A 25,470-nucleotide genomic window follows, 5' to 3' on the forward strand; every position below is an offset into this window, starting at 1 on the left:
GAATCGAATACGAATAATGGGTTTTTATTAGATGAGGGTTAAAATGGTAATTTATTGTCATTCAGAGAACAGTTACCAAACAACATTATTTTATTCAGCACTTAACCATTCTGACCCTCTTTAACCATTCTGACCTCTTAACTATTCTGCACTAAATCATTCAGCAACTGCCAAACAGCCCCGTAGTGTCATAAAACAAATGAATGGAAAGAAAAGAACTTCATTTTTTTAGTAGTTTTCCATTGATTTCCACCATCAAGTACAGATCTCAACACAAACCCCAAGAAACTGTGTCAAAGTCTCTCATCTGAACCAGAAAACACCCTCAATGCCCTTTCAAAATCATAACCTACCCGATCATCTTGTCTGAATTACCACTTAATTACAACAAATTTTTGAATTGATTAATCTAATGATCAGTAATAATAGGAGCACATCCCCTTCTGATAATGTGTTGTCTTGCTTTCATCACCATCATGGAACATGTAGCTGTTGAAGTTGAGTTGCTTGACTTCCTCAAGATCATTGTTCAATGGACTTACATGGTTCTTGATCATGTACTCTTTTGGCTTCTGATTGATTATGAAACCCTGCAGGCTTTGAGTTTGATCTCCAAGAACCTGTTCTTGAAGAGTTATTTGGTCTTCTTGTTTGATCTGATACTGCTGCTTCTGATGATGATCTTTGTTGTAATTCCCATGACTGATTTGGCTCATGCAGCTCCCACCTTCAGATGAAGAACAAGTTGCACCACCTCCAAACATGAGCATGCCTTCTTTCATGGCGGATACAGGATGGTAGCATTCCTGCATTGGACTGTTGCACATGCTCTGATGGTCATCTTGAAACCCTAGATAACTATTATAAGAGTTTTCATTAACATCAATGGTGTTGTTGCCCAGCAAACTGATCAAATGGTTTTCAGGTGGTGGTGGTGGTGGTGGTGATGAGAGATTGGCAACATTAACATGATCATTATCTTGAACAAGGAGAGAGTTGGAAGTGGTGTCAACACTCATAAAGTTAGGGGTATAATTGGTGTAGAATGATGATGAAGTAGTCAAGAAGTGGTCTGATGTATGATGATGATGATCATCATATGGTGGTTGGAAGGGCATAGATGGAAAAAGAGTTGGTTTTTCTTGAAGTGAGGGAAGCATAGTCAACAGCTTCTTCTTCAGTTTAGTGTTCCAATAATTCTTGATATCATTGTCAGTTCTTCCCGGTAGCTGAGCTGCTATTACCGACCATCTGCATATACATTTTTGGAAAGAAACTCAACATTAAATTACATAGCAATTATCAATCTTTCCATAATCAAACAAACACAATTCTAACAACTAACTAACTGCACAAAAAGAAAGAATCAGTTCATGATTACAGATCCATGAGATCTTGGCATGCATGCACCCCTGGTTGTCAAGATGTTGCAGAATCTTTTTTTAAAAGATTATTGATCAATCATTTTCTATGAAACTCAAACCCTCTTTTTCTTTCTCTCTCTCTCTCTCTCTCTCTCTCATACGTGTTATTATCTTAATTAGGTCTCCACATGGTGAGATGTTTTCAAACAGTGTGTGTGTTTGACCTGACTTAATGGTTTCTTGTTCATAAAAAAGTATTTACCGTCATGCAATTAAAACAGATGATAATTGAGGAATAATAAAGTGCAGAGAGATCTATATATGCATTTCAGTGGGAGTAGTCATATGTATATATACATATATATATATATATGTGTGTGTGTGTGTATTGTGAGCACAGAAATTGCAAAAAGACGAAGATCCAAGATGAAGTTGAAATGAACCTGCTACCAATTGTAGCATACAAGCTGCAGATGATCCTGTCTTCATCATCAGAGAATTCACCATGCCTGATATTGGGTCTGAGATAGTTTAGCCATCTCAACCTGCAACTCTTCCCACATCTTTTGAGACCTGAATTAATAATTAAGCTCAACTCCATTAGAAACCCTTTGGTCTCGATCTTCCAAGAAATACATACATTTAGAGAGAGAGAGAGAGAGAGAGATGAGAGGTTTAATTACCAGCTTTTTGAGGGAGAGCAATCCAGTTACCACCAGTACCAAATTTCTCAATGAAGTCTTTGAGTTTTGCATCTTCTTCAGGAGACCATGGCCCTTTCTTCACACTTGCTTTGTCACAACAAGGGGCTCTCCCCATCTCTCTCTCTCTCTTATGTGTCTCACTTGGTTGGTTTTTCTTCAAGAAGAAACAATCTCTCTCTCTCTCTCTCCCCCCTTGAGTGAATGGACAAATTTGTTTGGTGGGTTTGCTACTTGGCCTTTTATGGAGGGAGAGACTTTGTAATGAATAGAAGTCAGTACAGAAAAGATTTAATAAACAACATGGTAAGACAAGTCAAACTCAAAAAGCATATAATATATATATATACATATATATAATATGTATATAAGTCAGGATCAAACGAGAATATGTGTATCATATATGATGAAATAATAATATCATATGTGATTGTCTATAGTAAAAAAATGTTCTTACGATCTCGTAAAATTAAAGTGTTCTCGTTTGAATTTTTCCCTATGTATATATACATATACATGTATATATATATATATATAGAGGGATGTTATTCTACACCCTTTGCCATTCCTACACCCTATACAACCCTCATCTCAACCATTCAATTTTTAATCAATTAATTGTTTCCTAATATAAAATATTAATCATAATTAATAAACTCTACTCATATTCCATAAATATTCAAAACATAATAAATTAACTCCAATCATTTCTATAAATATCTTAATTAATTGGGTTGCAAAGGTTGTACAAATGCACAAGGTTGTAAAAGAAATATACCCTATATATATATATATATATATGTTGGTGGTAGTGGTTATAGAAATTTCCAACCCATCTACCTTCTAGCTTCGTATTTAAGAACATAAAGTCTATGTGATTAATTAACAAACCTATAATTTTATGGCAATAAAATACTCAATCTTTCATTTGTCTCACTTTCAACAACATATGTTAATTAATTGCTTCATAAAATACTAACTTTCACTTCATATATATATATATATATATGATTGGGTTCAAGTGAGACCAAGAGTTTTTCGTGAGACCCGTAAGACCAATTTATTTTCATTGATCAACTTTATAAGTTAATGATTTAATGGTCTAAAGTCGCATGGTGGCAATTTTGTGATTATTGAGAAGTCTCGTGGCAATTTTGTGATTATTAATGTTCAGATTGTAGATCTAATCCAAGAGTTAATAATTAGCCTTACGGATCTCACGAAAAACCCTTGGTCTCACATGATCCCAAATCTCTCTCTCTCTCTTTCTCTCTCTCTCTCTCTCTCTCTCTCTCTCTATATATATATATATATATATATATATATAATTTAATAAAATTATGGGAAAAGTACAATAAAAACCAATGGACTTTCTTGTTTGGAATGATTAAGTCCTTGGACTTTTTTTTTGGAACAAATAAGTCCTTGGACATTCCAAATTAAATAAAAGAAACTTTTAACTATATCCATAAGTTATTGAAGGAGAGTCATCTTGTACTATAAAAATGCAAAGGTGACATTTTGAGAGTGAGACAAATGTAATCTATAACTAGAAAAAAAAGGTTGGCTTGCAATTGCCTAGCTGAATTAGTTGGACACATTAATACGCATATCATGTTGGCACACCAAGTACTAAGGGAATATATACACATCATACCGATCCTCCTACGCTTCGCTCGTCACAACAACATCAAGCCATCATGCTTGCATACTAAGGAGGTGTTTAGCATTGCTTATCTGAAACAACTTATCATTTTCTACAAAAGTTTTTATCAACTTATTATAAGTTAGAATTGTTTAACTCATTCAAAAACTTTTTATTACCGGTTTGACACCAGTATAAACTGTTTATCCAAACACTCAAAAGTGCTTATTACCGATGTCACACTGAAATAAATCAATAAGTTGTTTTTATAAGGAATCCCAAACACCTCCTAAACAATAGGAATGCCATGCATGTACATCAAAATTACATGCTAGGTAAAAACATTAAATAGTGCACACCTCAATTTAAGAAATTGACACATAACTCACCTTGTGTTGTTGTGTTGCTACTAGTTCTTGAACTAGATGTGATCCCTACTTTGGGAGGTCTAGTGTATAGTGGTTGTATAAACATAATTAATAATATGCATAGTTGGTATTTAGCAAAAGTCGAGTACTATTTCCTCGTTTTTTGTTTAAATTTTCTGCTAATTCAAAGTTTAGAATGAATTAAAGGCGATCATTGCACAATTATACTTTCATATCCATATACACCATGATTAATTGTTCACTTCAAATAATAGATAGTTTGACTTAATTTGTAAAAAGTCAATTGTTAATGTATACATCACTTGCAAAGCAAGTGATTGTTCTGGGATTAGTAAGCTCGTATAGCAGGTTGGATATCTAAGTTAATAAAAAAAAATTGTATACATCACCTTCCAAATTTAAGATATGGTTCAACTTCAAGGACATAGTTAACTCTCTTCACTTTGGGATCTCTCTCCTTAACTTGTGGGTACATGCTAAGCAAAGAAAAGGGGGAATTGAATTTGTGAGGTACAGAAGAAGAGTGATAAATGAATCGAGACCGAAAAAAATACTGATATTTTCTCAAATCATGGATGGAAATTTCAATCTGGAGAAATTACAATCTCGTTGTTGTTGACGGAAAACCAAAAACATAAAGCAAAAAATACGGACAATCTACTTACAGTGCGAGGAAATTCCACATTGCAATGACAATATCAGAGATGAATTGCTTCTTCAGAAGCAATAAAATCGCTCAGCAAAACATCTTGACTTTCACTTCAGCAAAGGCAACATAAATATTTTGTGAATGATCATCAGGTTTATATCGGTCATACTTTGTAGCTTAAGGATCGATTCGGTTCCTAGATGACCAAACTCTTCCAAACTAGACCGAACCTAAAAAACCATTTTTATGCATCTTTATACGAATATGAGGCTATATATATAGTTAGCTTCTTCTAGCTTACAAGCCTAGCCCCATTACGCATCTAACTTGATGCTTAGATACCATTTTATTGTTAATCGTGAACTTTACGTTACGTTTAAATACACGATGATCTTTATTCAGTAATTATTTCGATATCAGTTTCTTTTTGTTTTATATTATAATCATGGTGAATATCGTCATTGTATACACCATCAACAAAGATACTACGTAATAGAAAAATAGGCGGCCAATATAAAGAAACCAAACGCTATAATTGAGAATCTTATATATATATATATATATATTTGCATTAATAGTATTTAATTTCTAATTTCTATATATAAATATATAATATTTATATACGACAAATGCAACAAATAAATTCATACATTTTTCTCATCTTTGGTGAAGTTTGAACACATGACCTCCTAAGAAGTCAAGACTACGATACCATTAGACCAAAGGTTTTATAGTAATTTTTAATCTTTTCTTACGTATTAAGTATACAAATTAATTATTCATAACTTCCATTGACTCTTAATTAATGCATAGTCAATATATTGTAATTTTTTTATATATGTTGGTTACGTACATAAAGTACTATTACGTCAGTAATCTAATATGATAACAACCCGACATTTAATAAATATATCCTTTTCGTATTTTTAATTGGTTAGGGGTTATTTTTAACAACATATTTAAGGTTTATTTCACTTAATAATATAATATTGTTACTAGAAATTAATATATGCATCGTAAAACACAATTTTCAGAAGATCGAAAAGGATTTGTAAGGATTTTAGTTGTTCGGTTTGAATTTAGATCTGATTATGAGTTTACAACTTGCACATAATCTTTATTCGCATAACTGATATAAACTTACATACCATTAACTGGTAAACGACGTTGTCATCTTTGCTCAACGATAAAAAAACGATATAAAGATTTGATGATGTTCTTATAATCAACGATAATTGATCCGAATTAAAATTTAAATAATAGAGGGAAAAGTTTGGTTTCATTATCTTTGACTCGGTAAATGATTCTAGAATAATCTAGTTTATAAGAAATCTTTATTGTCGGAAAGGGCAACTAGAAAATATTAAACCCGTTAAAATTTTATCACGGTTTCTTGTTCTTTGACATTAACGAGAACTGACATCATGTTTAACCATCGGTGTCATTGTAGGAGAATCATGTTTGGTGTAAAAAACAGTTAATATGATATAGTGCAAAATGGAATATAATTGTTTGATAATTGTTTACAATGAAATCAAGATACTTAATGGTTAAGGGATGCTTAGGATATAAAATCATTCAGATGTTTTTAAAACCATTAAGAGACAGTCATTTTTTTTGTCAAACAAGATTCACCTTTTAATGATTCAGATGCTGTCTCTTAATGAAACTATTAAAAGGTAAACAAACAACCCTTTAGTAAAATATTATTTCTCGATTAAACTTTTAAGTTCAAACATTCTTAATAGTGAGAATAATAAAATATTATTTCTCAATAATAAGCAATCATTTTAGGGAGTTCTTGCACTTGACATATAGTTCACTTGGTAAATGAACAAGCTGACTTTTTCCAAATAGGCATGGCAACGAAGTGGAGATGAGGCGGGTTTTGTAATCCCCGGTCCTAGCGGGTTTGCGGATTAACATCCCGTTTCCAATTAAACTCTATGAAAAATATATGTTAGTTTGAGTCTACCAAGGATCCCCGATCCTAAGACCCGTTTTAGCAAAGAATCCCTATCCCCGTTCAGATTGAATGAGTCGGATCCCCAATCATGTTTCTTATTTGTTGATGTTTTGTGTAAATTGAAAACATATAAAAAAAACCCAAATAATAAAGAAAAAAAAGGAGTTCGTGTGATACGATAAGTATAAGAGGAGGGAAATGACAAGATACAAATACAATGATGACGTTGAAATTGCGTGAGAAGCGTGTTGATCACGTCACAAAGGACCCAGACCCAAGAAGATTCAGACCACAGGCGGCTCCTGCCCCATTGGCCCTATAACCCTACCTAGCTACTCCTCCAATTAGCCCTTAGCCCCTTAGCCCTGGCTCTGGTCACACGAACCCCTCACCATTGCCCCCTTCTTTATCCATACATTTCTCCATTTTCCTTTTACGGTATTCATCTTCCCCCCTTCCCATTTTACTTCATGCATTCTTTCATTCCTCCAAGACAAACACAATTCATTATATATATATATATATATATATATATATATATATATATATATATTTACACACACAGTCACACACACAAATATTTGTGTTTATAAAACATTTTTTCGAATAATGTCATATAAAATAGTTAATACAAACTTTATTCTAAAAACATCTTCAAATAATTTGTTAAAACGTCTAAAAACATCATATAAACTTATTGTAACACTTTTAGTTACGACGATTTTTGGCTTAGTCCTATAAAATAATTTTTTAGAACGCATATACGTTTTAGCCGTTTTTTGTAAAATCAATTTTGTTGTAGTGCGTGGTAGACTTTATCTCTGATATAATATGAAAAACACATAGATCCCTATTATATTACTTTTCAAAAGAGAACGGAGCCTCAAGTCACAACATATATCAAGGAGAAATTGATATAAGACTAACATCTATATTCGAATGAAATCATCAACAAACCACACCTCTAACTTTGTATCTTTTTAACCGTGGATGTTTAGGCTAACTTACGTGCATCTCGACTAATCTCGGAGGCTCTGGAAAACACCCAAACAAATTTCTAGTAATCTTACAGGACTCGAAGCGATGTCATTTAAAAATAAGACCCCAATTTTTTAGTTTGTATTTTGTAAAATGATTTTTTGGTTATTTGTTTGTTAAGATTTGCTGCTCCGGCCCATGGTCTTAGAAGCCCATTACATTGGGCCTATTACGAGAGAGGGTTCATGAAACGTTAAATCCCATTTTATAATGTTAATTTGTTAGATAAATTTCTCGGATGAAATCAATTTATTTTAAATATAAAAAAATGGTTTATTTATTGATAATTTATTATGAGGAAAGAATAAGGTGGCGTTTGGTTCGCAAAATGTTTTTGGATTGAATGAAATATGTTAAAAGAATTTGACTTTGAAGGAATTAGAATGGAATATTGTCAAGTTTGACCACCTGTTTGGTTGGCAGAATTTGGAATGAAATCTATTAAGGAATTATAATCTTTCTGTTTGGTTCACAAAATGTAGCTTTAGAATTGGAATAAAATTTTGATAAATGACCAAAATGCCCTTTTTGAAAATTTTAATTTTTTTAAAACTAAAAATACTTCAATAAAATAATTATTTAATATGTAAAACAATATAAAATACACAACCCAAATATAATCATAAGTCAAACAACGTTACTAAATCGACGGTGGTCGACGGTGGTTCAGATCGATGGTGGTCCACAGTGGTTCAAATGGCAGTGGTCCAAAATGATTCAAATCGTTGGTGGTCCGCAACGGTTCAGATGGAGGTGGTTAGCGGTGGTTCAGATAGGCGGTGGCGGCGGTGGTTGTTCAAATCGGTGGTGATCAGCGGTGTCCGATAGTGATTCAGATCAATTGTAGTCGTCGGTGGTTGGTAGTGATATAGATCGATGGTGGTCCGTTGTGGTTCAGGTGACAATGGTCAAATGTGGTTCAGATCGATGATGGATCATATCGGTGGTAGTCGGTGGTGGTGGTCGATGATGGTTCAGATCGGTGGTAGTTGGTGGTGGTGGTTGTGGTGGTGGTGGTCAGCGTTGTTTAGATCGGTGGTGGTCCATGGTGGTTCAGATGGCGGTTATCGGCGGTGGTTCAGATTGACGGTGGCTCAGAACGGCGATGGTTCAGATGGGTGGTAGTCGGTGGTGGTGATCGGCGATGGTTTGTATCAATGGTGGTCGGTGGTGGTTCAGATCGGTGGTAGTCGGCGGTGGTGGTGGTCGGCGGTGGTTCATATCGGTGGTAGTCGGTGGTGGTGGTGGTGGTTCAGATCGGTGGTGGTGGTCGGCGGTGGTTCAGATCGGTGGTGGTGGTCGCAGTGGTTCAGATCGGTGGAGGTGGTCGACGGTGGTTCAGATCGGTGGAGGTGGTCGGCGATGGTTCAGATCGATGGTAGTCAGTGGTGGTTTAGATAGGTGGTAGTCGGTGGTGGTAGTCGGTTGTGGTTCAGATCAATAGTGGTCGAGAGGTGGTCGACGATGGTCATATTGAGTTTTATGAGATTATAGTATATTAGGTTAAGGACATATTTGGTATAATGATGATAGAGATTCCATTCCATCAAAATACCATGTAGTTGCTAAGGAATGTTAAAATCCTTTATCTATGGAATTCATAGGAATCTGAAGATTCCTTCCGCTGAAAAGAATGAACCAAACGAAGGAAATGAATCTGGTCAAAGGAATTCAACATTCCAATTCCTTCAGATTCCTCCAGAATCTGCGAACCAAACGCCACCTAAGGTTTCTATAGAAATTAATATTGTAGAGAATTCTTATACAAAAACCTTGATTCTTATCTTAGGGGTCGTTTATCAAACATTTACCCGGTAAGTGCTTATCGGTAAAATTCAACATTACCATTAACTTATCGCGTAAGATTTAGTCTACCAAAACAATATTGTATGTAATAATTTACCTGGTAAGCGTTTACCGTGATAAGAGTCGTCGCCCTCACTTAACGGGTAAGACTCTTGATTCTTGTTTCGCTTTTATCGGGTAAGATTCTTGATCACTATATTCATCCGGTAAGGTAATGTGACTTGGTGTTCACTTACCCGAGTAAGCATTTGGTAAACGTCTCTTAGAGTTTGCGTGAAATGACATTTTAGTTCTTTTGATTTTTTACGATATTTTATTAGTTTTTATATAATTATTAATGTTTATAAAAATTAAAAGGGTACTCGCGCAATGAGTCGAGATACATCTCGATTTTAATTTTTCATTTATTCTTTTTCTCTGTCCATATAATTAAGTATCTGTTAAAAACTCAATAATTATCTTAATTATATTTTAGATTTTTTATATTTAAAATGAGATGTTTATTTTGTATTTGATTATTTTATATGTAGTTTGTTACATGGATTCAAAAATAAAGCTTTTATAAATTGTACTTGCACATAATTTATTTGTAATGTTGAATTTTAAATAATATGCATCAATAAACAATACCTTATGTATAAAAAAATGGTTTTTAAAAGTTTTTTGTCAAATATAATATAGTATAGATACATGGGACCCACACAAAAAGTTCTTATAATAACCACCATTGTGGAGTTTCTTATAAGTAGTTAATTTGGTGAGTTGGAAATTATGTGGCAAAAAAAAGTATAAAAAATTGGGTATTAATCATGATCATCCTATTTCGGGCGGTATATATGCTGCTACGGTGGTAGCGGTGGGAAAGTCTTTCGTGATACGACTAATGCCTCACCAGCTACACTGGGACTGAGACACGACCAAGACTCCTACGGGTGGCAGCAATGGGGAATTTTTCACAATGGGCGAAAGCCTGACGGAGCAATGCCGCGTGGAGGTAGAAGGCCTACGGGTTGTGAACTTCTTTCTCTTTTAATAGTCATACCTCATATAATGAATTTTACCCCCAATTGATTGAATTGCAGGTGAGATGATTTACATCAAAGGTTAGGTCTCTTGTTTCAAGTAGGATTCGTAAAATAAAAGTGTTAATGTACAACTAGACCATAAATTGTTGAAGCTTCCATAAGAGTTAGACTAAGCAATAAAGTAACTCAACGTAGATTCTACATCTTGAAACCAAGCTAGTTTTGGAGCAACTTTATGATAACGAAACCAACCAGCAAAAAGCATTAACGTTGTAAAGATCAATGCACCAATTGCAGTATTGGAAGAATTCCTTTTCGGATAATAGGTATTGTAACTGGCATTCTTTTGATCGGTTTAGTAAGCGTTTTCTTTTATGGTTCATATTCCTTGATTCAGTGTTTTTTTGGAGTTGAGAGAGTACCCCAAATGCATTTGATTTTAGTCTTTTCGTTTGTAAAACGACTTGCATCAACTAGCACGAGTTTGAAATCAAAAAATCTGTTAAATTTCAAGCAGTTAGTTTCACCAATAAGATTTGCAAACTTTCTTCACATTTGGAATTGCACAAATAAGACTATTTATCACCGAGGAGTCTATCGGGTAATATTTCCAACGGAGTTACAAACGGATCCAGAACCAATAAGCATACGTTTGTAAGTTACGAGTTCAACGATGATTGATGGTTCTAGAATCGTTAAGCCTACGTTACGAGAGGATGATCAGCCGTAGACATTGGAGATGCTCTAATGTCTACACCTACCACTTTTGATCCCATCTTGGCCAAACTCATCTTGCTTAATTCCCTTCCACATATCAGCAATGGAGATCAAAAATCTTGATCATCATCAATTCCTAAACCCGATTAGCCGATCCATTTCAACATACAAATTAAACACTTTCTCCGACATCGAATGGGGCACCAGCTTCGTCGATCCTTCAGTCTTCAACCCCACTGCCTTAAACGTTACCCAATGGGTCACTGTTGCCAAGGAAAACGGGTCATGGAGAAATAGAAATGATGAGTGGTGGGTGAATTGGCTGAAGCTGAGATCCAATTGGGTCTTTATCTTTGTCCATGGGATAGACACGAACCTAGTTACGGGAAAACCCTAGAGTACAATGAACAATAATTGGCTCAAATGACTGAATTGCTAACTAGATAATCATAACTTTCAAGATTTCTTGATTTTCTTTCTTGTTTCTTTTGTGTGATCTCAATTAGTGCACTGTTAATTAACAGATATGGGAATATAAAGGAAGTATGGCTTAGATGGTGCTAAAGGGGAAGGAGAGAAACACATGGAATATTTATTCGAGAATTGGTTCAGCCTGGTTCAGTCATATAAAGGACCAGCTAAAAAAATTACACTTTCTATCCCTATCTGTAAAAAAATTACATTTTCACCCAGATCCATAAATAAAATTACATTTATCACTCAGATACGCGAAAAACAATTATATCTTTCACCCAGGCCCATAAGAAAATTAAAATTGTAAACCTAGGACTATTTTGATAAACTTTATAAATAAATGGCTAAAAAGTAAGACCAACGGATAAAATGACTATTTTAGGGGTGTTTGGGATTGTTTATTTAAAACAAGGGAAAAGTACAATAAAAACCAATGAACTTTCTTGTTTGGAATGATTAAGTTCTTGAACTTTTTTTTGGAACAAATAAGTCCTTGAACTTTCCAAAATATGTTAAATAAGTCATTGGACAATTTTTTGGCACAAATAAGTCCTTGGACATTCTAAAATATGTTAAATAAGTCCTTGAACAATCCAAAACATGTTAAATAATTTCTTGAACTTTTATAGAACATGTTGGATACATTCTTATGACTTGTACAACTAGTTAAAATGGTAATTATTTTTTTGTAAATGTAAGTACTTTTTTGTTATATTTGTTTAATTTTATAGATCTAAATACTTTTTGGTTGAAAAAATATTTAGGGGCTTAATTGTTCAAAATATGAATGTTCATTGGGTTTTTTTCCCGGATTTTTTTCACTATTTTACCACTTTATTTTTTTCAAAAAGTTATTTAACATGTTTTGGATTGTTCAAAGACTTATTTGTTCCAAAAATTGTCCAATGACTTATTTAACATTTTTTGGAATGTCCAAGGACTTATTTGTTCCAAAAATTGTCCAATGACTTATTTAACATATTTTGGAATGTTCAAGGACTTATTTAACATGTTTTGGAAAGTCCAAGGACTTATTTGTTCCAAAAAAAAGTTCAAGGACTTAATCATTCCAAACAAGAAAGTTCATTGGTTTTTATTGTACTTTTCCCTTAAAACAACTTATGTTTTTTTGTAAAAATGCTTGATTAACTTATGTGGTATCAAACTGGAGTTTTATAAAAAGTGTTTGGATTAGCTTATAACGGTACCAAAAAGCTATAAGTTGATAAGTTGTTTTTTAGTGTTTGACAAATTTTGCTTATATATGTATAATGACAAAAAATGACATTCTTCCACATTATTGACTTATTTGAATTTTTAAAATATAATTAACAAACATTAATAAAACATGGTTATAATGGTAAACCGGTAATAAACAGTTCTTCATAAGTCAGGAAAGATTAACTTATCAAAAAATGTTTATTACCGGTTTGACACCAGTATAAACAGTTTTAGCCGGTAATAAACAATTTTATTTTTCCTCATCCAAACACTAACATTTAACTTATTACCGATATCAAACTAAAATAAATCAAAAAACTCCTAAAATAAACAATCTCAAACACCCCCTTCATTAATTTCGGAGTAAACAATTTGTACTTGCGTACAAATAAAGGTGATGGATCATGGCTTCTCCTAGGACCCCTACCACTTGTTAGTCAAACTCATCTTCCTTCCCTTCCACAACTCAACAATGGAGATCAAAAAACTTTATCATCATCATCGTCATCTCCCCAACCCGATTACCCGATCCATTTCAACATACCCGTTAATCTTCATCATCTTCTTCCTCCTCTCTCACTCCATCGTCGCCATTTCTTTCCCCAAACCTCCACCAATTCCAATCTTACCCTTTCCCACTTCACAGCAGCTCTCATGGCAGCTATCCGACATGGCACTCTTCCTCCATTTCGGACCCAACACTTTCACCGACAGCGAATGGGGCAGCGGCCACGACGACCCCTCCGTCTTCAATCCCACTGCCCTAAACGCTACCCAATGGGTCACCGTTGCCAAGGAAAACGGGTTTCCTCGGGTCATCTTAACAGCCAAACACCATGATGGCTTTTGTTTATGGCCCTCCGATTACACAGATTACTCGGTGAAATCGAGTCCATGGAGAAATGGGAATGGTGATGTGGTGGGTGAATTGGCTAAAGCTGCTCAAAAAGCTGAGATCCAATTGGGTCTTTATCTTTCTCCATGGGATAGACACGAACCTAGTTACGGGAAAACCCTAGAGTACAATGAACACTATTTGGCTCAAATGACTGAATTACTCACCAGGTAATCAAAACTTTCAAGATTTCTTGATTTTCTTTCTTGTTTCTTTTGTGTGATCTCGATTAGTGCACTGTTAATTAACAGATATGGGAATATAAAGGAAGTATGGCTAGATGGTGCTAAAGGGGAAGGAGAGAAATACATGGAGTATTTGTTCGAGAATTGGTTCAGCATGATCCACCAGCTGCAGCCTGAATCGGTCATATTCTCCGATGCCGGTCCAGACGTCAGATGGGTTGGCGACGAGGCTGGTTGTGCACCCACCACTAGTTGGTCGCTTTTCAATCGGAGCAATGCCGCCATTGGTGCCACTGATCCGACGTTAGCCCTGTTTAACTCAAAACTAACTAAGTTGGAGACTTGTACTTAGTTGGTATCTGAATGGTTTGATTGATTGTTAACAGGTACTCTCAAAACGGGGATCGGTTAGGACACGATTGGGTACCATCCGAATGTGATGTTTCCATCCGGCCTGGCTGGTTTTGGCATGCATCTGAGGTTCCTAAATCTGCAGCTAACCTGCTTGAATTGTACTATAATTCGGTAGGGCGAAACTGTCTTTTGCTACTAAACGTGCCACCAAATTCTTCAGGTCTCATATCTGAAGAAGATGTAAAGGTCCTTGGAGAATTTTCTAAGCTCAAAAACTCCATTTTTTCGCGTAGTCTAGCCAAAGAAGCTGTAGTTTCTGCTAGCAGCACGCGAGGTGGGCATAATAATACACGGTTCACGGCCAGTTCTATACTGGATGACGGTATTTTTACTTACTGGGCTCCTAATATCAATCAATCTCACTGGGAAATATATCTAGATTTTCAAGAATCAGTGAGTTTTAATGTTATACAACTGCAAGAACCAATTCAAATGGGGCAGAGGATTGCTAAGTTTCACGTAGACGTTGTAAATGAAGACGGAAAATGGTGCGAAGTTTTGAGTGGGACAACGGTGGGATACCGAAGGCTATTACGGTTCCCAGGCGTCAAAACTCAGAGCCTAAGGCTCGTCATCGACGAGTCCAGATCAGATCCGTTGATTGCTTATCTGGGAGTTTACGTTGATACAGTTTCTATAATTGGGAGCACTATGAGAAACTCGAGCTCTCATTCTTACTTCAATGCCAGTCAAGTTCTGCATCAAATCGCATATAATCACACTCATATTTCTTCATCATAGTCTCTCTCAATGTAATTTCATCCTATTAATTGTATGTATAATCTGAGTAAATAAAAAGTGGCAACATTTTCAACATACATTAGCAGATTCTGTGGGAAATCCAGATTTATCCTGTTATTTGCATATCAGAGTAAAACCTGAAATGCAGCATTCATTGTGGAAACACTTTTGGATTTAGTAGAGTTTGAAAAGAAAAAACCGTGTTTGAAGCAGCAGCGTATCAAGTTATCTTGATGTCTCGAAGAAGCCGAGCAGCCATGGATCCGTATCTTCTTGCTTCCCAGTCGCTGAGATTTCCCTGATGGGATTCTGTTGGTAACACATTATCAGCTTCACCTTCGACTCTGCTGATGGTATCGTCTTCAGTCTTTTCATTGGTACCACTTTCGATTATGGGATCATGATTTGTATTTCCTTCTGGGATCTTTAACCTCATCATGTAAAGTTGTATGCTTGGATGCTGGTATTTGATATCCATCTATGGAGTAAACTTGATCAGTTTCTTGATGAGGAAGAACATATGATGAATGTAGTTGTAAAATCATGGTTATTGATATGGTATACCTTCAATTTGGGCACTATTTTCACCTCAAAATGAGTCTTCCATAACTGAAGCATCTGTTCATGAACATTTGTTGAACGGATTTCATAACCAATCTGCAAGAAATATACTGGTAAGTCCACAACAATGAATGAGTTGAGTGAGTATATGTTGTTAAGTGATACCAGAATCATGGTTTTTGGTCCCGATAATGCAAGCATTGTCTGCAGCAATGGCTCCAAGAGATGTTCTGCATACACCTTGTAACACAAAGATAAGAATTGTCACATAACTGATCTTTTGTAAAGATGAAGCAGCTAAACATTAAAACAAACTCTGGTTTCAGGCAAACATACAACATCAGTGCCAATAATGTAATCAAACGGTGGATCAAGTGCCCTTGTATGATCCTCGTTACCCCAGCTGAGCTCTGCAGCCGTAATGGATCCAATCGAATCTGTGAAAACATGACATCCCAGTTTTAGCTCAGTTAAGGGCATCCGTATCAGTGATTAACAACTACATATGCTAATTACACAATCAAGTTCTTTAAGGTTGCATTTGGTACAATGGGCAGGACAGATGAAAAACAGGGGAGATGAAAGAAAATTGGTAAATTACTAAACTAATCATATCAAATTCCCATCCACTCCAGTCCATCTGCGTACAAGACGCACCTAATAGAACCAAATACTGCCTAAGGAGACAAAATGAATGAAAAAGAATCAAAGATTCAAGAACCTGCATCAGGGTTCATCTGCATGATCCTGGAAGTATTACGATCAACATTTCGCATCAGAAGAGGCAAGACCTCAACTTGATCGGTGGAAACAACATCACATCCAAGCAATGCCATGCCTATAGAATAAGAATAAAAACCCATCACTAAGAATTCGACAAACAAGAGATTTATACTCCTGTCTGATTACCGGCTTCTTTTGGGGATGTCTTGCGTTTATTATATCTTTTTAGAACAATTCGAAGTCAGATAAACCTACTTGGATGTTAAAATCAGTACAAATAAACTAATCAAAGTTCATAAGATTCATTTACTTGTATTTTACATGTTTGACATATCAAACACAAAGTTAAACAACTGTAAGAAGGAAGCAACACTCACCAAACCCTGCAACTCCACAACCTGCCCCAAGTTCAATAACGCGTTTGCCTTTTAGTTTCGATGGACTAAACCTCCCTTTCCTGCAATTTTTTTCCTATCGTGTAAGAAAAAGAATTAAGTCAGCAGTTCGTCGATAAGCATACATTTGTCCAAGAACCTACCCTTAAGAGATCAAGAATTTAGCAAGGGATTCACAAATCAATAACTACCCAAATACAATTGACACAAACTTGATTAATTTAACATTGAATCCAAACTTGTGGTTAGCGGATAGAAACGGATTTGAATCTAGACAACAATATTGTACTAGCTCATAAAAGGGATGACAAATGTTTACCAGATACTTAACCAATACCATTGACGCATCCCACACTGTTGTCCCTAAATGCTTAGAATTTGGATCCTAAGAAAGGAACAAACAAATCTTAACAAGCTGTAAAGCCGAACACATTCAAATGTGGAACAAGTGCATTAGGCATTCAAATACCTGAGAAAATTGCAGCTGATAGCCCAGAACTTCAAATAGAACAGCTGAGGTATGTGGTGAATTCAACCTAGAAACCCAAAACTATAACTTTAAGCATAGTACCCACTATTTATAAGATCAAATCGATGAGAATGCAAAAGGAATCAGGGAAATTGGTAAAAAAATGTTTTGTGGGAAAGAATTGTTGGCAATAGCAACTGTTACCTGTCGGCGTCCATGGAAGATTTGCAGTGGTGGGAAGACGCTAATTAGTATGAAATTAGACTGCAATAGGATACAAAGTCAGTAAATGCTACAAAGATTAGGTCATAAAAATCCATCTAATTACTGAATTTATCTCCCAACTTTTCTGTCCCGATACTGGCAAATCCTTGTACGCGGAACAAATTTTGGAACCATTGATGAATTGAGAGTGATGTAGGTAACAGCATTGATGTCGAATACACTCAATTTGATGGTGTTAGGTTCGAAGAACAACACGAATCAAGCAAATTTGGGGTTTCTAGGGTTTTTTCTCTTAGAGAGAGATGATTAAACAGATAGTGATTAGTGATTATGAGTCTGTTAAAACACTGAACGAATTAAACGGAACGTTAGAAAAAAAAATTACCTCAAGTATGAAGAACGTCGGGAAATTTGAATGACGAGCGGCAATTTCAAGTTGAGTACGAAGTATTCCTAAAAAGATTTGTGGGTTTACCAGTTTCGTCCATTAAGTCGATGGGAAAAAATGAATAAATATTTGCGGTGAGCGTGGATCGAACACGCGACCTTCAGATCTTCAGTCTGACGCTCTCCCAACTGAGCTATCCCCGCTTGATGTTAACTCTATTGGATTGATCTTTATGATTCTTCAAATTTCTTTCCTCATTCCATGAAACGTTTCTTCCTATCAGTGCCAACCGCCATGGAAACTGATCAACCAAGCTTCAATTTTTCTTTTCCTGGTGGTTTCCTTCTTTAACGTCTAGATGCATACTTTCTGATATCAACGTGGGAAAAGATTCTTGCGCATTAATATTCAGCTTATTCATTTAGCTATACACTGTGCTTTAGTGGATATAGGGAGATTCATACAGAAAGTTAAGCTTTTTCAAAACCTACCCTCCCAATTAGAAAACAAGCTTCTTTCATCTATGAAGAAAACCTTTTTATACAAATAAATTAATTGAAGAACCAATCAAACAGCCGTTTAATTTGTATCAGTGGGGTTGGCTCCTGCAACCATGCTTTAAACTCATGGCACATTTTGACAAACTCTCCAAAGACTGTGTGTTATCAACGAAGGTGGATGTAGGAAATGAAAAAAAACCCACTACTTCTCTGCAAAGGTACGTGCTTTTCAAGATTATGAAAGCCTTTCTGTTTCTTTTCATATACATAAACACTGTTACTTCAATCTGAAATCAGTTGCTGTGTAGTTACAAGTAAATCTCGACTCTTTCAATCTTTCTTTATATCACAAGAACAATATGCAATAAAGAGTAAACCCTTTGAACAATTACATGGAAGAATCTTTCGTAAATTTGATGGCTTTTTGGTGGCTATATATCTTTTTGATCAAGAAGGTGATCATGGTAGAGTGACCTTGCCCTTTTTGTTTGGTGGAGTAAGTTTTCCTGTTGTCCAAAGCTGTAGCATCTGTAATGCAGCACTTGGTTGATCCATAGGAACCATGTGTCCAGCGTTATGAACCTTAAGGAACGTAAGCGGCCCGTGGTTTTTTAGAATTCCAGCTTCTTTCCCGTCTACTGTAAATGAAACATTAGAAGCTGCAACGAAATCTTTCTGTCCAGACCACGCCATAGCATCAACCCATCTCGAATTCCCTGCAAATTACTCAATTTTGCTCGATGAAAATGGCCAAAGCTTCAAGATCGTACTTCGTTCCAAGTGGGATATAATGGGTTCCTTTAGTTCGGTTTAGTTTAAAATGGCAAAAACTTCAAGATCATACTTCATTTCAAATGGGATCTAATGGGTTCGTTTAGTCTAGAAATGGCAAAAACTTCAAGATCCAATATATACTTCATTCCGAGTGGAATATAATGGGTTCGTTTAGTTTAAAATGGCAAAAACTTCAAGATCCTACTTCATTTCGAGTGGGATATAAATGGGTTCGTTTAGTTTCGTTTAGTCTAAAAATGGCAAAAACTTCAAGATCATACTTCATTCCAAGTGGGATATAACGGGTTTTTTAGTTTGGTTTAGTTTAAGAATGGGATAATGGTTTCTTTATGTCATAAGGCTCAAAATTAAGCAAAAACTTACCAACCCAGTTGCAGATAAGGTCGTATTCGCCAGCATATACGAGCAACTCGATACCCTCCTCCAAAAGTGCTGGAATCCCAACTTCAAGATCTCTCATCCAGTCATCGAGCATCGCCTCGTGCACTGTCTCACTACACGAAACAAAATCTATGTCGCTTGGTACGCCTAATGCTGTTTTTACCGATGATTGGCCCAGAAAATCTTCCATGTTTGAGAAATCATAGCACAAACTCCCCTCACATTGCTTCCTAATATCATAGTACTGCCAATAGACAAACACAGTACAATTAGGCTTGAATTTTATTGTGTTTTTCAGCTCATTAATATAGTTTGTTCGTACATTTATGTTGCCCGCTATATACAGGATATCCTCCAAAATTTGCTGACAAGTTTGCAACGCGGTTCCGCATGAGGTTGTACCTGTTGTACCTGGAGACAAAAGACTCAAATTAGGGTATAAGAGGAAGATATGATAGCTAAAAAGGAAGAAATGAGTGCCATAACGGTGGTGGAAAGAATGCATATCAATATGCTTACCACATTCTTTGATTGCCGCTTCACAATCTGGGATTTGTTGGTTTATTTGGCTGTAATCTGATTGCGAAATCAGGTCATTCGCCAAAGCGTAATCGGTGTATGCTTTATACTGAATTGCAGGATCCGTAAGCCCGTTGCCAATCCCAAAACCCTTCAAGTTTATGTGAATCCCTTCTTTGTTTTTGTTCCCCTGGTTAACCCGAGCAGCGAAAGCCGGAATGTAGTGTCCTGCATATGATTCTCCGGTAATGTAGAAATCATTGTTGACGTAATCCGGGTGCGCTTTGAAGAACGCCTGTTAACTCATCGTAAAGATTTCAAGATCAATCCTATTTGAACTTGATTCCCAGTAAATGAAATCTACGAATTCGATTCACGAACCTGCAAGAAGAAGTAAAGATCGTTGCTCACGCCAGTTTCATCGTGGCGGATGTCTTGATCACTAGAACTGTAACTGAAACCGGTTCCGGTTGGTTGATCAACATATATCAAGTTTGAAACCTGTGATCATGAAAACTAACTTGTGAGCATCATCAACACATTCGTAGGACGCAGATATTGTCTGTTCAAAAGTGCTATAAACTCGATTTTGTACGTTTTAGTGTCTCAAGAACAGAAAGAATGTCCCAACACATACAGACGAAATTAATGATCCAAGTCTAACGGATACGTTGCAGGTTTTAGAGCCAACTAACCTTATCCCAGCCATAATCGTTCCAGACAAGAGACAGGTTGTTGGTAACCTTAAAAGGGCCATTTTCATAGAAGAGAGCCAATTCACTGCTGCACCCTGGTCCTCCAGTTAGCCATATAACTACTGGATCAGTTTTAGCCTTTCTTGATTCAAAGAAGAAATAGAACATCCTGCACAATATCATTTGGTCATGAAAAGATTATAGAAAACAAAGAACATCTATTAATTAACCAAAAGGCTTTTGGTTTCCGATTGGTTTGAGTTTAGACTCCAAAAGTCAAAAGTGTCTCGAGGTTCCTGGTTCGAATCCAAAAAATCCCCTTGTGGCCACGGAGGTTCAAATGCGATGACTCTGGGCTACCCGCAAAACAGATGATAGCCCTAAAATTAGTCGGCTCGTATAACAGGTCCGGTTTAATAAAAAGAAAAGAACATCTATTAATAGAATAAAGGGTTAGTCAACTTTCCCACCCAATATTCCAACTTTTTCCTAATCGTCAAGATATTTTCTAGCTAAAGGTAGGTTTATCTTCCAAAAGTAGACATCTTTAAATAATTCACATAATACCCATAAACAAGTGTATTGTTCTTGAACTAGTACACAGTTTAATTGCGTAAAGATCACATTTTGGACGTTAAATATGTTGTTTTTAGATTGAAAGATGATGGAAACGAATACAAACCGGGCATCAACCGTATGTTCGATGCGATAATATCCAGCATGTTGAGCAAGATCATGAACAGTGGCACCAGAATCACCAAGAACCGAGAGAGATAACCGTTTCTCGACGATCCCAGATTGCGTAACTTTGTCGAGGTCAAGATAAGAAGAATTGGTGTAGGATTTAACGATGTTAACATCAAGATTTGGATGCAAATTGAGGTCCCTGATGAGTTGATGGCTTGTTTTTACCAAAGATTTGGAATGATGAAATGAAGATGGATTGGTTCTTGCAGAAGATGAAGAAATGAAGAGAAGAAGAAGAAGAGGAAGGAGATAGAGAATCTGAGGAGGAAGAGGGGGCATGATTGTAGAGATAGAAGACAGAAGGTAGTTTTTGGTGCGTGGGTGTGGGGGCATGATGTATACATGTATGTATGTGTATATATAGTGTTTGATAACTTTGATTGGCTTGCAGTTTGTTGTTATTCATGGATTGGAGTGTGGAAAGGGTTTCACACACTACACACATAGTTTGGGTGTGTGTGTGAAAAGTAGAAGTCACTTCTATTCGAATTTTTCGGTAACAACTATTTGAATTTTAAATAAAATTATTATATAATATGTTTTAATTAGATAGAGTTTTAAATATAAATTAAATTGTGAAATGTTACAAATCATATAAATCAAAGGTTGAAATTGATTTGTAAACTCCATCTCTATACTATATTATAAAGCATTTGACAAAAACTCTTAAAAACCATATTTTATACATGAAGTACTGCATATTGATGCATATTACTTAAATTCAAGATTATAGGTAAATTATACATAAGTACAACTTATTAAAACTTCATGTTTAAATTTGTACTAGAAGAGTACTCGCGCAATGCAGCGAGACACATCTCGTTTTTAATGTTATATTTTATTATTTGTTTATGTCGATGTTATAATACGATTTTATATGTTTTTAAGAAATCATTAATGATTTTATTTTTGAATAAAATATATATTTGAAGATATCATCAAAATTTGAAAAAAAATATATCAATGTTAATACCAAATCAACTATTTAAAAGTTCTCATTTGTATGTAATTTCTTTAATTTATTTTTTTATTATAATTTAATTTAAGTTTGATAACGAAATTATTTATTTTTGGTTTAATAATATAAACATTTTAATAGATAATAATTAAGTATTATCTTAGAACTCAATGATTATCCTAATTAAATTTTAGATTTTTTATATTTAAAATGATATATTTATATTGTATTTGATTATGTTTATCTGCAGTTAGTTACACGAATTCAGATATGAAGCTTTAATAAGTTGTACTTACGCACAGTCTACTTGCAATATTGAGTTTTAAGTAATATGCATTAATAAACAGTACTTTACGCATAAAAAGTGGTTTTTAAGAGTTTTTATCAAATGCTTTATAATATAGTATAGATAACTAACTAGAGATACACATAATCAAATAGAGGATAAACATCTCATTTTAAAATATAAAAAATCTAAACATAATTAGGATAATCATCGAGTTCTAACAAAATAATTAATTATTATATTTATAAGAAAATTATATTATTAAACCAAATATAAATTACTTCGACCTAAATTAAATTATAATAAAAAATTGATAAAAAAATAACACAAAAAATAAGAATTTTAAATAGTTAATTTGATACTAATATTGATATATTTTTGTCAAAATTTTATGATATCTTTAATTTTATATTTTATTAAAAAATAAAAACATCATCGTTTTTCAAAATCACGTAAGATCATACTATAACATCGACTGAGATAAAAAATAAAATGAAATATTAAAATCAAGATGTATCTCGCTGCATTGCGCGAGTACCCTTCTAGTCTATTTAAATATAAATCGTAATCCTTGTAAAAATACGAGTGAATTTGAATATATCTTGTGCTCAAGATTCATCGAAACTACATCTTATGGTAAGTCGTGATTGTAGCCTCTGCTTACAATCTTGAAGTAAATCTTTCGGTAGATGGTATGATTAATTCACACCCGAATTGATTTTATCATCCTTCTTAATTGTCTTTGTTATAAAAAAATATCCGATCGTTGTTGTGATATGAAATGCTTTTAATATATTTACAAGACGGTTGGCTTATTAAATTTGCAACGAAGAAACCGAGCTTTGTTTATGTATGTCGAACTAATGTTCCTTAATGTGTTTTATTCATGGGTCATTTTCTTCTAATTTAACTAAGAAAACAAAATTTTGGACGTAGTAAATGAAAAATGATTAAGGAAATTTATATTTTCTTTCGGTTATGATAAATATTTATGAATATTATTTACATGAAATATAATTCATTTCATTATGTTTATTATGAATAGATAAAGATTTATGATATTCATTATGAATAAATAGTTTTTAGAATTTTTAAATGAAGATGTTATTTTATATGGCCAATTTATTAAAATAATTAAATAGAAGCTTTGTTTCTATCGTTGTCGTTATTAATGTGTTTTATTATATCAAAGTTGTACAACGCTGTTGTAGTTGTATGCAATGTGTAAATAATATATTTCAAGTCAAAAAAAAGGTTCTTTTTGGTCTCTCCAATGTTGATGTTAGTTGTTCGGTAGTGGTTTAACGGGTTGTATGGGGTTTATGACTTATTCGGTAGTTAGTCATACGGAGTTGTTTGGTTGTAGCTTAATAAAATAACTAAGGGCTTATTCGCTCAGCTGAGTAGGAGGCGTCGTTTCACACAGAGTTGTTTGGTTGTAGCTTAATAAAATAAATGAGGGCTTATTCGCTTAGTTGAGTAGGGGATGTCCTTTCCATTCAGCCATCGTTTTTCCTTTCATATCCTTGTGAAACCCAAACCCGTCGAAACAAAACACACGCCACCTCAAAGACGCTCCCCTGTCCTCCTCCTTCATGGTCTCCCAGCTCGAAAAATGGAGAAGAAACGGTAGTCAAATTTTTCCATTTTTTATAGATACACGCTACCATTAAGAAAGGCGTTGGTTGAAAAATACGATATTTTTGTTGGAATTTCCATTTTTGATATGAAATCGTTGTTACCTCCAATTGGTTTGTACCTCATTTTCTTGAAATTCCTTGGTTTAGTGGGTTTTTCCATTTGTGATATGAATCCCAATTAGGTTTCAATTATAGCAACTAAATACATGGGTTTTTCCTTTTCTGATTTGTGATACCCAAAATTATAGCAATTGTTGTTTGGCAATTGTTGAATGATTTGGTGCAGAATGATTAAGAGACTTTCATGATATAGTGCAAAATGAAATATAATTGTTTACAATGAAATCATGGCGCTTAATGGTTAAGGGAGGCGGAGGCTTAGGATACAAAATCATTCAGAGGGTTTTAGAATCATTAAGAGATAGTCTTTTTTTTGTCAAACAAGATTCACCTCTTAATGATTCAGATGTTGTCTCTTAATGAAACTATTAAGAGGTAAACAAACAACCTCTAAATTTCTTGATTCAGTGGGGTTTTCTTTTCTTGAAATTTATTAAATTAAGATTCGTATCATACTTCAATATGACATATTTTAAAAACGGGTCTAAGACAAATCTTTTAATACTTGTATAACAAAAACAAAGAGTCATGCTTATTACACCTGAGCCCGTGTCCAACCGTAAACCTTCTTTGAGAGCGTTGGGTCGTAGCCTTAACTACATGGTAACTTGGCTTTAAACACATGTGATTCTATTCGTAAACATGTACTCATTTTGAATGAAATCATCATATCTCTTTACTTATTAAAGAGTTTAACTTAAAACTTCATCATCAAAAGACAAAGTTAGAAATTTCATTCATGTCTCTATCTTCTTATAACATCTTTTCTCCTTTCCTTTACCATCTCTCTTCCAATGTGAAACAATTTCACTAACATTTTTTCAATTGTGATTTTAAT

The 25,470-nt window shown here is 34.7% G+C and overlaps 4 protein-coding genes and 1 non-coding gene across 5 annotated transcripts; 1 reads left to right on the forward strand and 4 right to left on the reverse strand.

The window, feature by feature from the left end:
- Positions 1-232: 232 nt before the first annotated feature.
- Positions 233-2,191, reverse strand: LOC112521861 (transcription factor RAX2-like). Its single transcript, XM_025130855.1, has 3 exons — positions 2,048-2,191; positions 1,808-1,937; positions 233-1,251 (listed from the first exon to the last, which is right to left on the reverse strand). The coding sequence occupies exons 1-3, from the start codon at positions 2,181-2,183 to the stop codon at positions 417-419; spliced, it is 1,101 nt and encodes a 366-aa protein (XP_024986623.1). The 5' UTR covers positions 2,184-2,191; the 3' UTR covers positions 233-416.
- Positions 2,192-13,449: 11,258 nt separating this feature from the next.
- On the forward strand, positions 13,450-15,304 carry LOC112521178 (alpha-L-fucosidase 1). The gene is made up of 3 exons (XM_025129888.1): positions 13,450-14,060; positions 14,142-14,378; positions 14,462-15,304. Exons 1-3 carry the CDS (start codon positions 13,468-13,470, stop codon positions 15,228-15,230), a joined length of 1,599 nt encoding a protein of 532 aa, XP_024985656.1. The 5' UTR covers positions 13,450-13,467; the 3' UTR covers positions 15,231-15,304.
- A 17-nt stretch (positions 15,305-15,321) lies between these two features.
- LOC112521179 (protein-lysine methyltransferase METTL21D) lies at positions 15,322-18,079 on the reverse strand. Its single transcript, XM_025129890.1, has 10 exons — positions 17,989-18,079; positions 17,583-17,642; positions 17,379-17,445; positions 17,229-17,294; positions 16,892-16,985; positions 16,513-16,629; positions 16,128-16,228; positions 15,957-16,031; positions 15,795-15,887; positions 15,322-15,708 (listed from the first exon to the last, which is right to left on the reverse strand). Exons 2-10 carry the CDS (start codon positions 17,594-17,596, stop codon positions 15,451-15,453), a joined length of 885 nt encoding a protein of 294 aa, XP_024985658.1. The 5' UTR covers positions 17,597-17,642; positions 17,989-18,079; the 3' UTR covers positions 15,322-15,450.
- Positions 18,080-18,121: 42 nt separating this feature from the next.
- Positions 18,122-18,194, reverse strand: TRNAF-GAA. Its single transcript has one exon. It is a non-coding gene; the product is annotated as a tRNA-Phe (tRNA).
- Positions 18,195-18,723: 529 nt separating this feature from the next.
- Positions 18,724-21,956, reverse strand: LOC112521197 (serine carboxypeptidase-like). Its single transcript, XM_025129910.1, has 7 exons — positions 21,564-21,956; positions 20,882-21,050; positions 20,568-20,687; positions 20,187-20,481; positions 19,990-20,078; positions 19,650-19,911; positions 18,724-19,207 (listed from the first exon to the last, which is right to left on the reverse strand). The coding sequence occupies exons 1-7, from the start codon at positions 21,905-21,907 to the stop codon at positions 18,951-18,953; spliced, it is 1,536 nt and encodes a 511-aa protein (XP_024985678.1). The 5' UTR covers positions 21,908-21,956; the 3' UTR covers positions 18,724-18,950.
- Positions 21,957-25,470: the final 3,514 nt, after the last annotated feature.

The sequence above is a fragment of the Cynara cardunculus genome (genome assembly GCF_001531365.2).
Source record: "Cynara cardunculus var. scolymus isolate 2C chromosome LG 11, CcrdV1, whole genome shotgun sequence".
Taxonomy (NCBI): Eukaryota; Viridiplantae; Streptophyta; class Magnoliopsida; order Asterales; family Asteraceae; genus Cynara; species Cynara cardunculus.

Bases quoted from the DNA above. Each gene is read 5' to 3' on its own strand.
- LOC112521178 (XM_025129888.1), top strand. From the start codon at position 13,468: ATGGAGATCAAAAAACTTTATCATCATCATCGTCATCTCCCCAACCCG. The intron at 14,061-14,141 runs GTAATCAAAACT...GTTAATTAACAG, and splicing joins ATGACTGAATTACTCACCAG to ATATGGGAATATAAAGGAAG. The intron at 14,379-14,461 runs GTTAGCCCTGTT...GATTGTTAACAG, and splicing joins ATTGGTGCCACTGATCCGAC to GTACTCTCAAAACGGGGATC.
- LOC112521179 (XM_025129890.1), bottom strand. The intron at 17,295-17,378 runs GTATTTGAATGC...TTCCTTTCTTAG, and splicing joins ATCAGCTGCAATTTTCTCAG to GATCCAAATTCTAAGCATTT. The intron at 16,630-16,891 runs GTGAGTGTTGCT...CTTATTCTATAG, and splicing joins TTGTGGAGTTGCAGGGTTTG to GCATGGCATTGCTTGGATGT.
- LOC112521861 (XM_025130855.1), bottom strand. From the start codon at position 2,183: ATGGGGAGAGCCCCTTGTTGTGACAAAGCAAGTGTGAAGAAAGGGCCA. The intron at 1,938-2,047 runs GTAATTAAACCT...TTATTAATTCAG, and splicing joins TGCTCTCCCTCAAAAAGCTG to GTCTCAAAAGATGTGGGAAG. The intron at 1,252-1,807 runs GTTCATTTCAAC...ATGTATATGCAG, and splicing joins TATGCTACAATTGGTAGCAG to ATGGTCGGTAATAGCAGCTC.
- LOC112521197 (XM_025129910.1), bottom strand. From the start codon at position 21,907: ATGCCCCCTCTTCCTCCTCAGATTCTCTATCTCCTTCCTCTTCTTCTT. The intron at 20,688-20,881 runs GTTAGTTGGCTC...TCATGATCACAG, and splicing joins ACGATTATGGCTGGGATAAG to GTTTCAAACTTGATATATGT. The intron at 19,208-19,649 runs GTAAGTTTTTGC...AGTAATTTGCAG, and splicing joins CCTTATCTGCAACTGGGTTG to GGAATTCGAGATGGGTTGAT.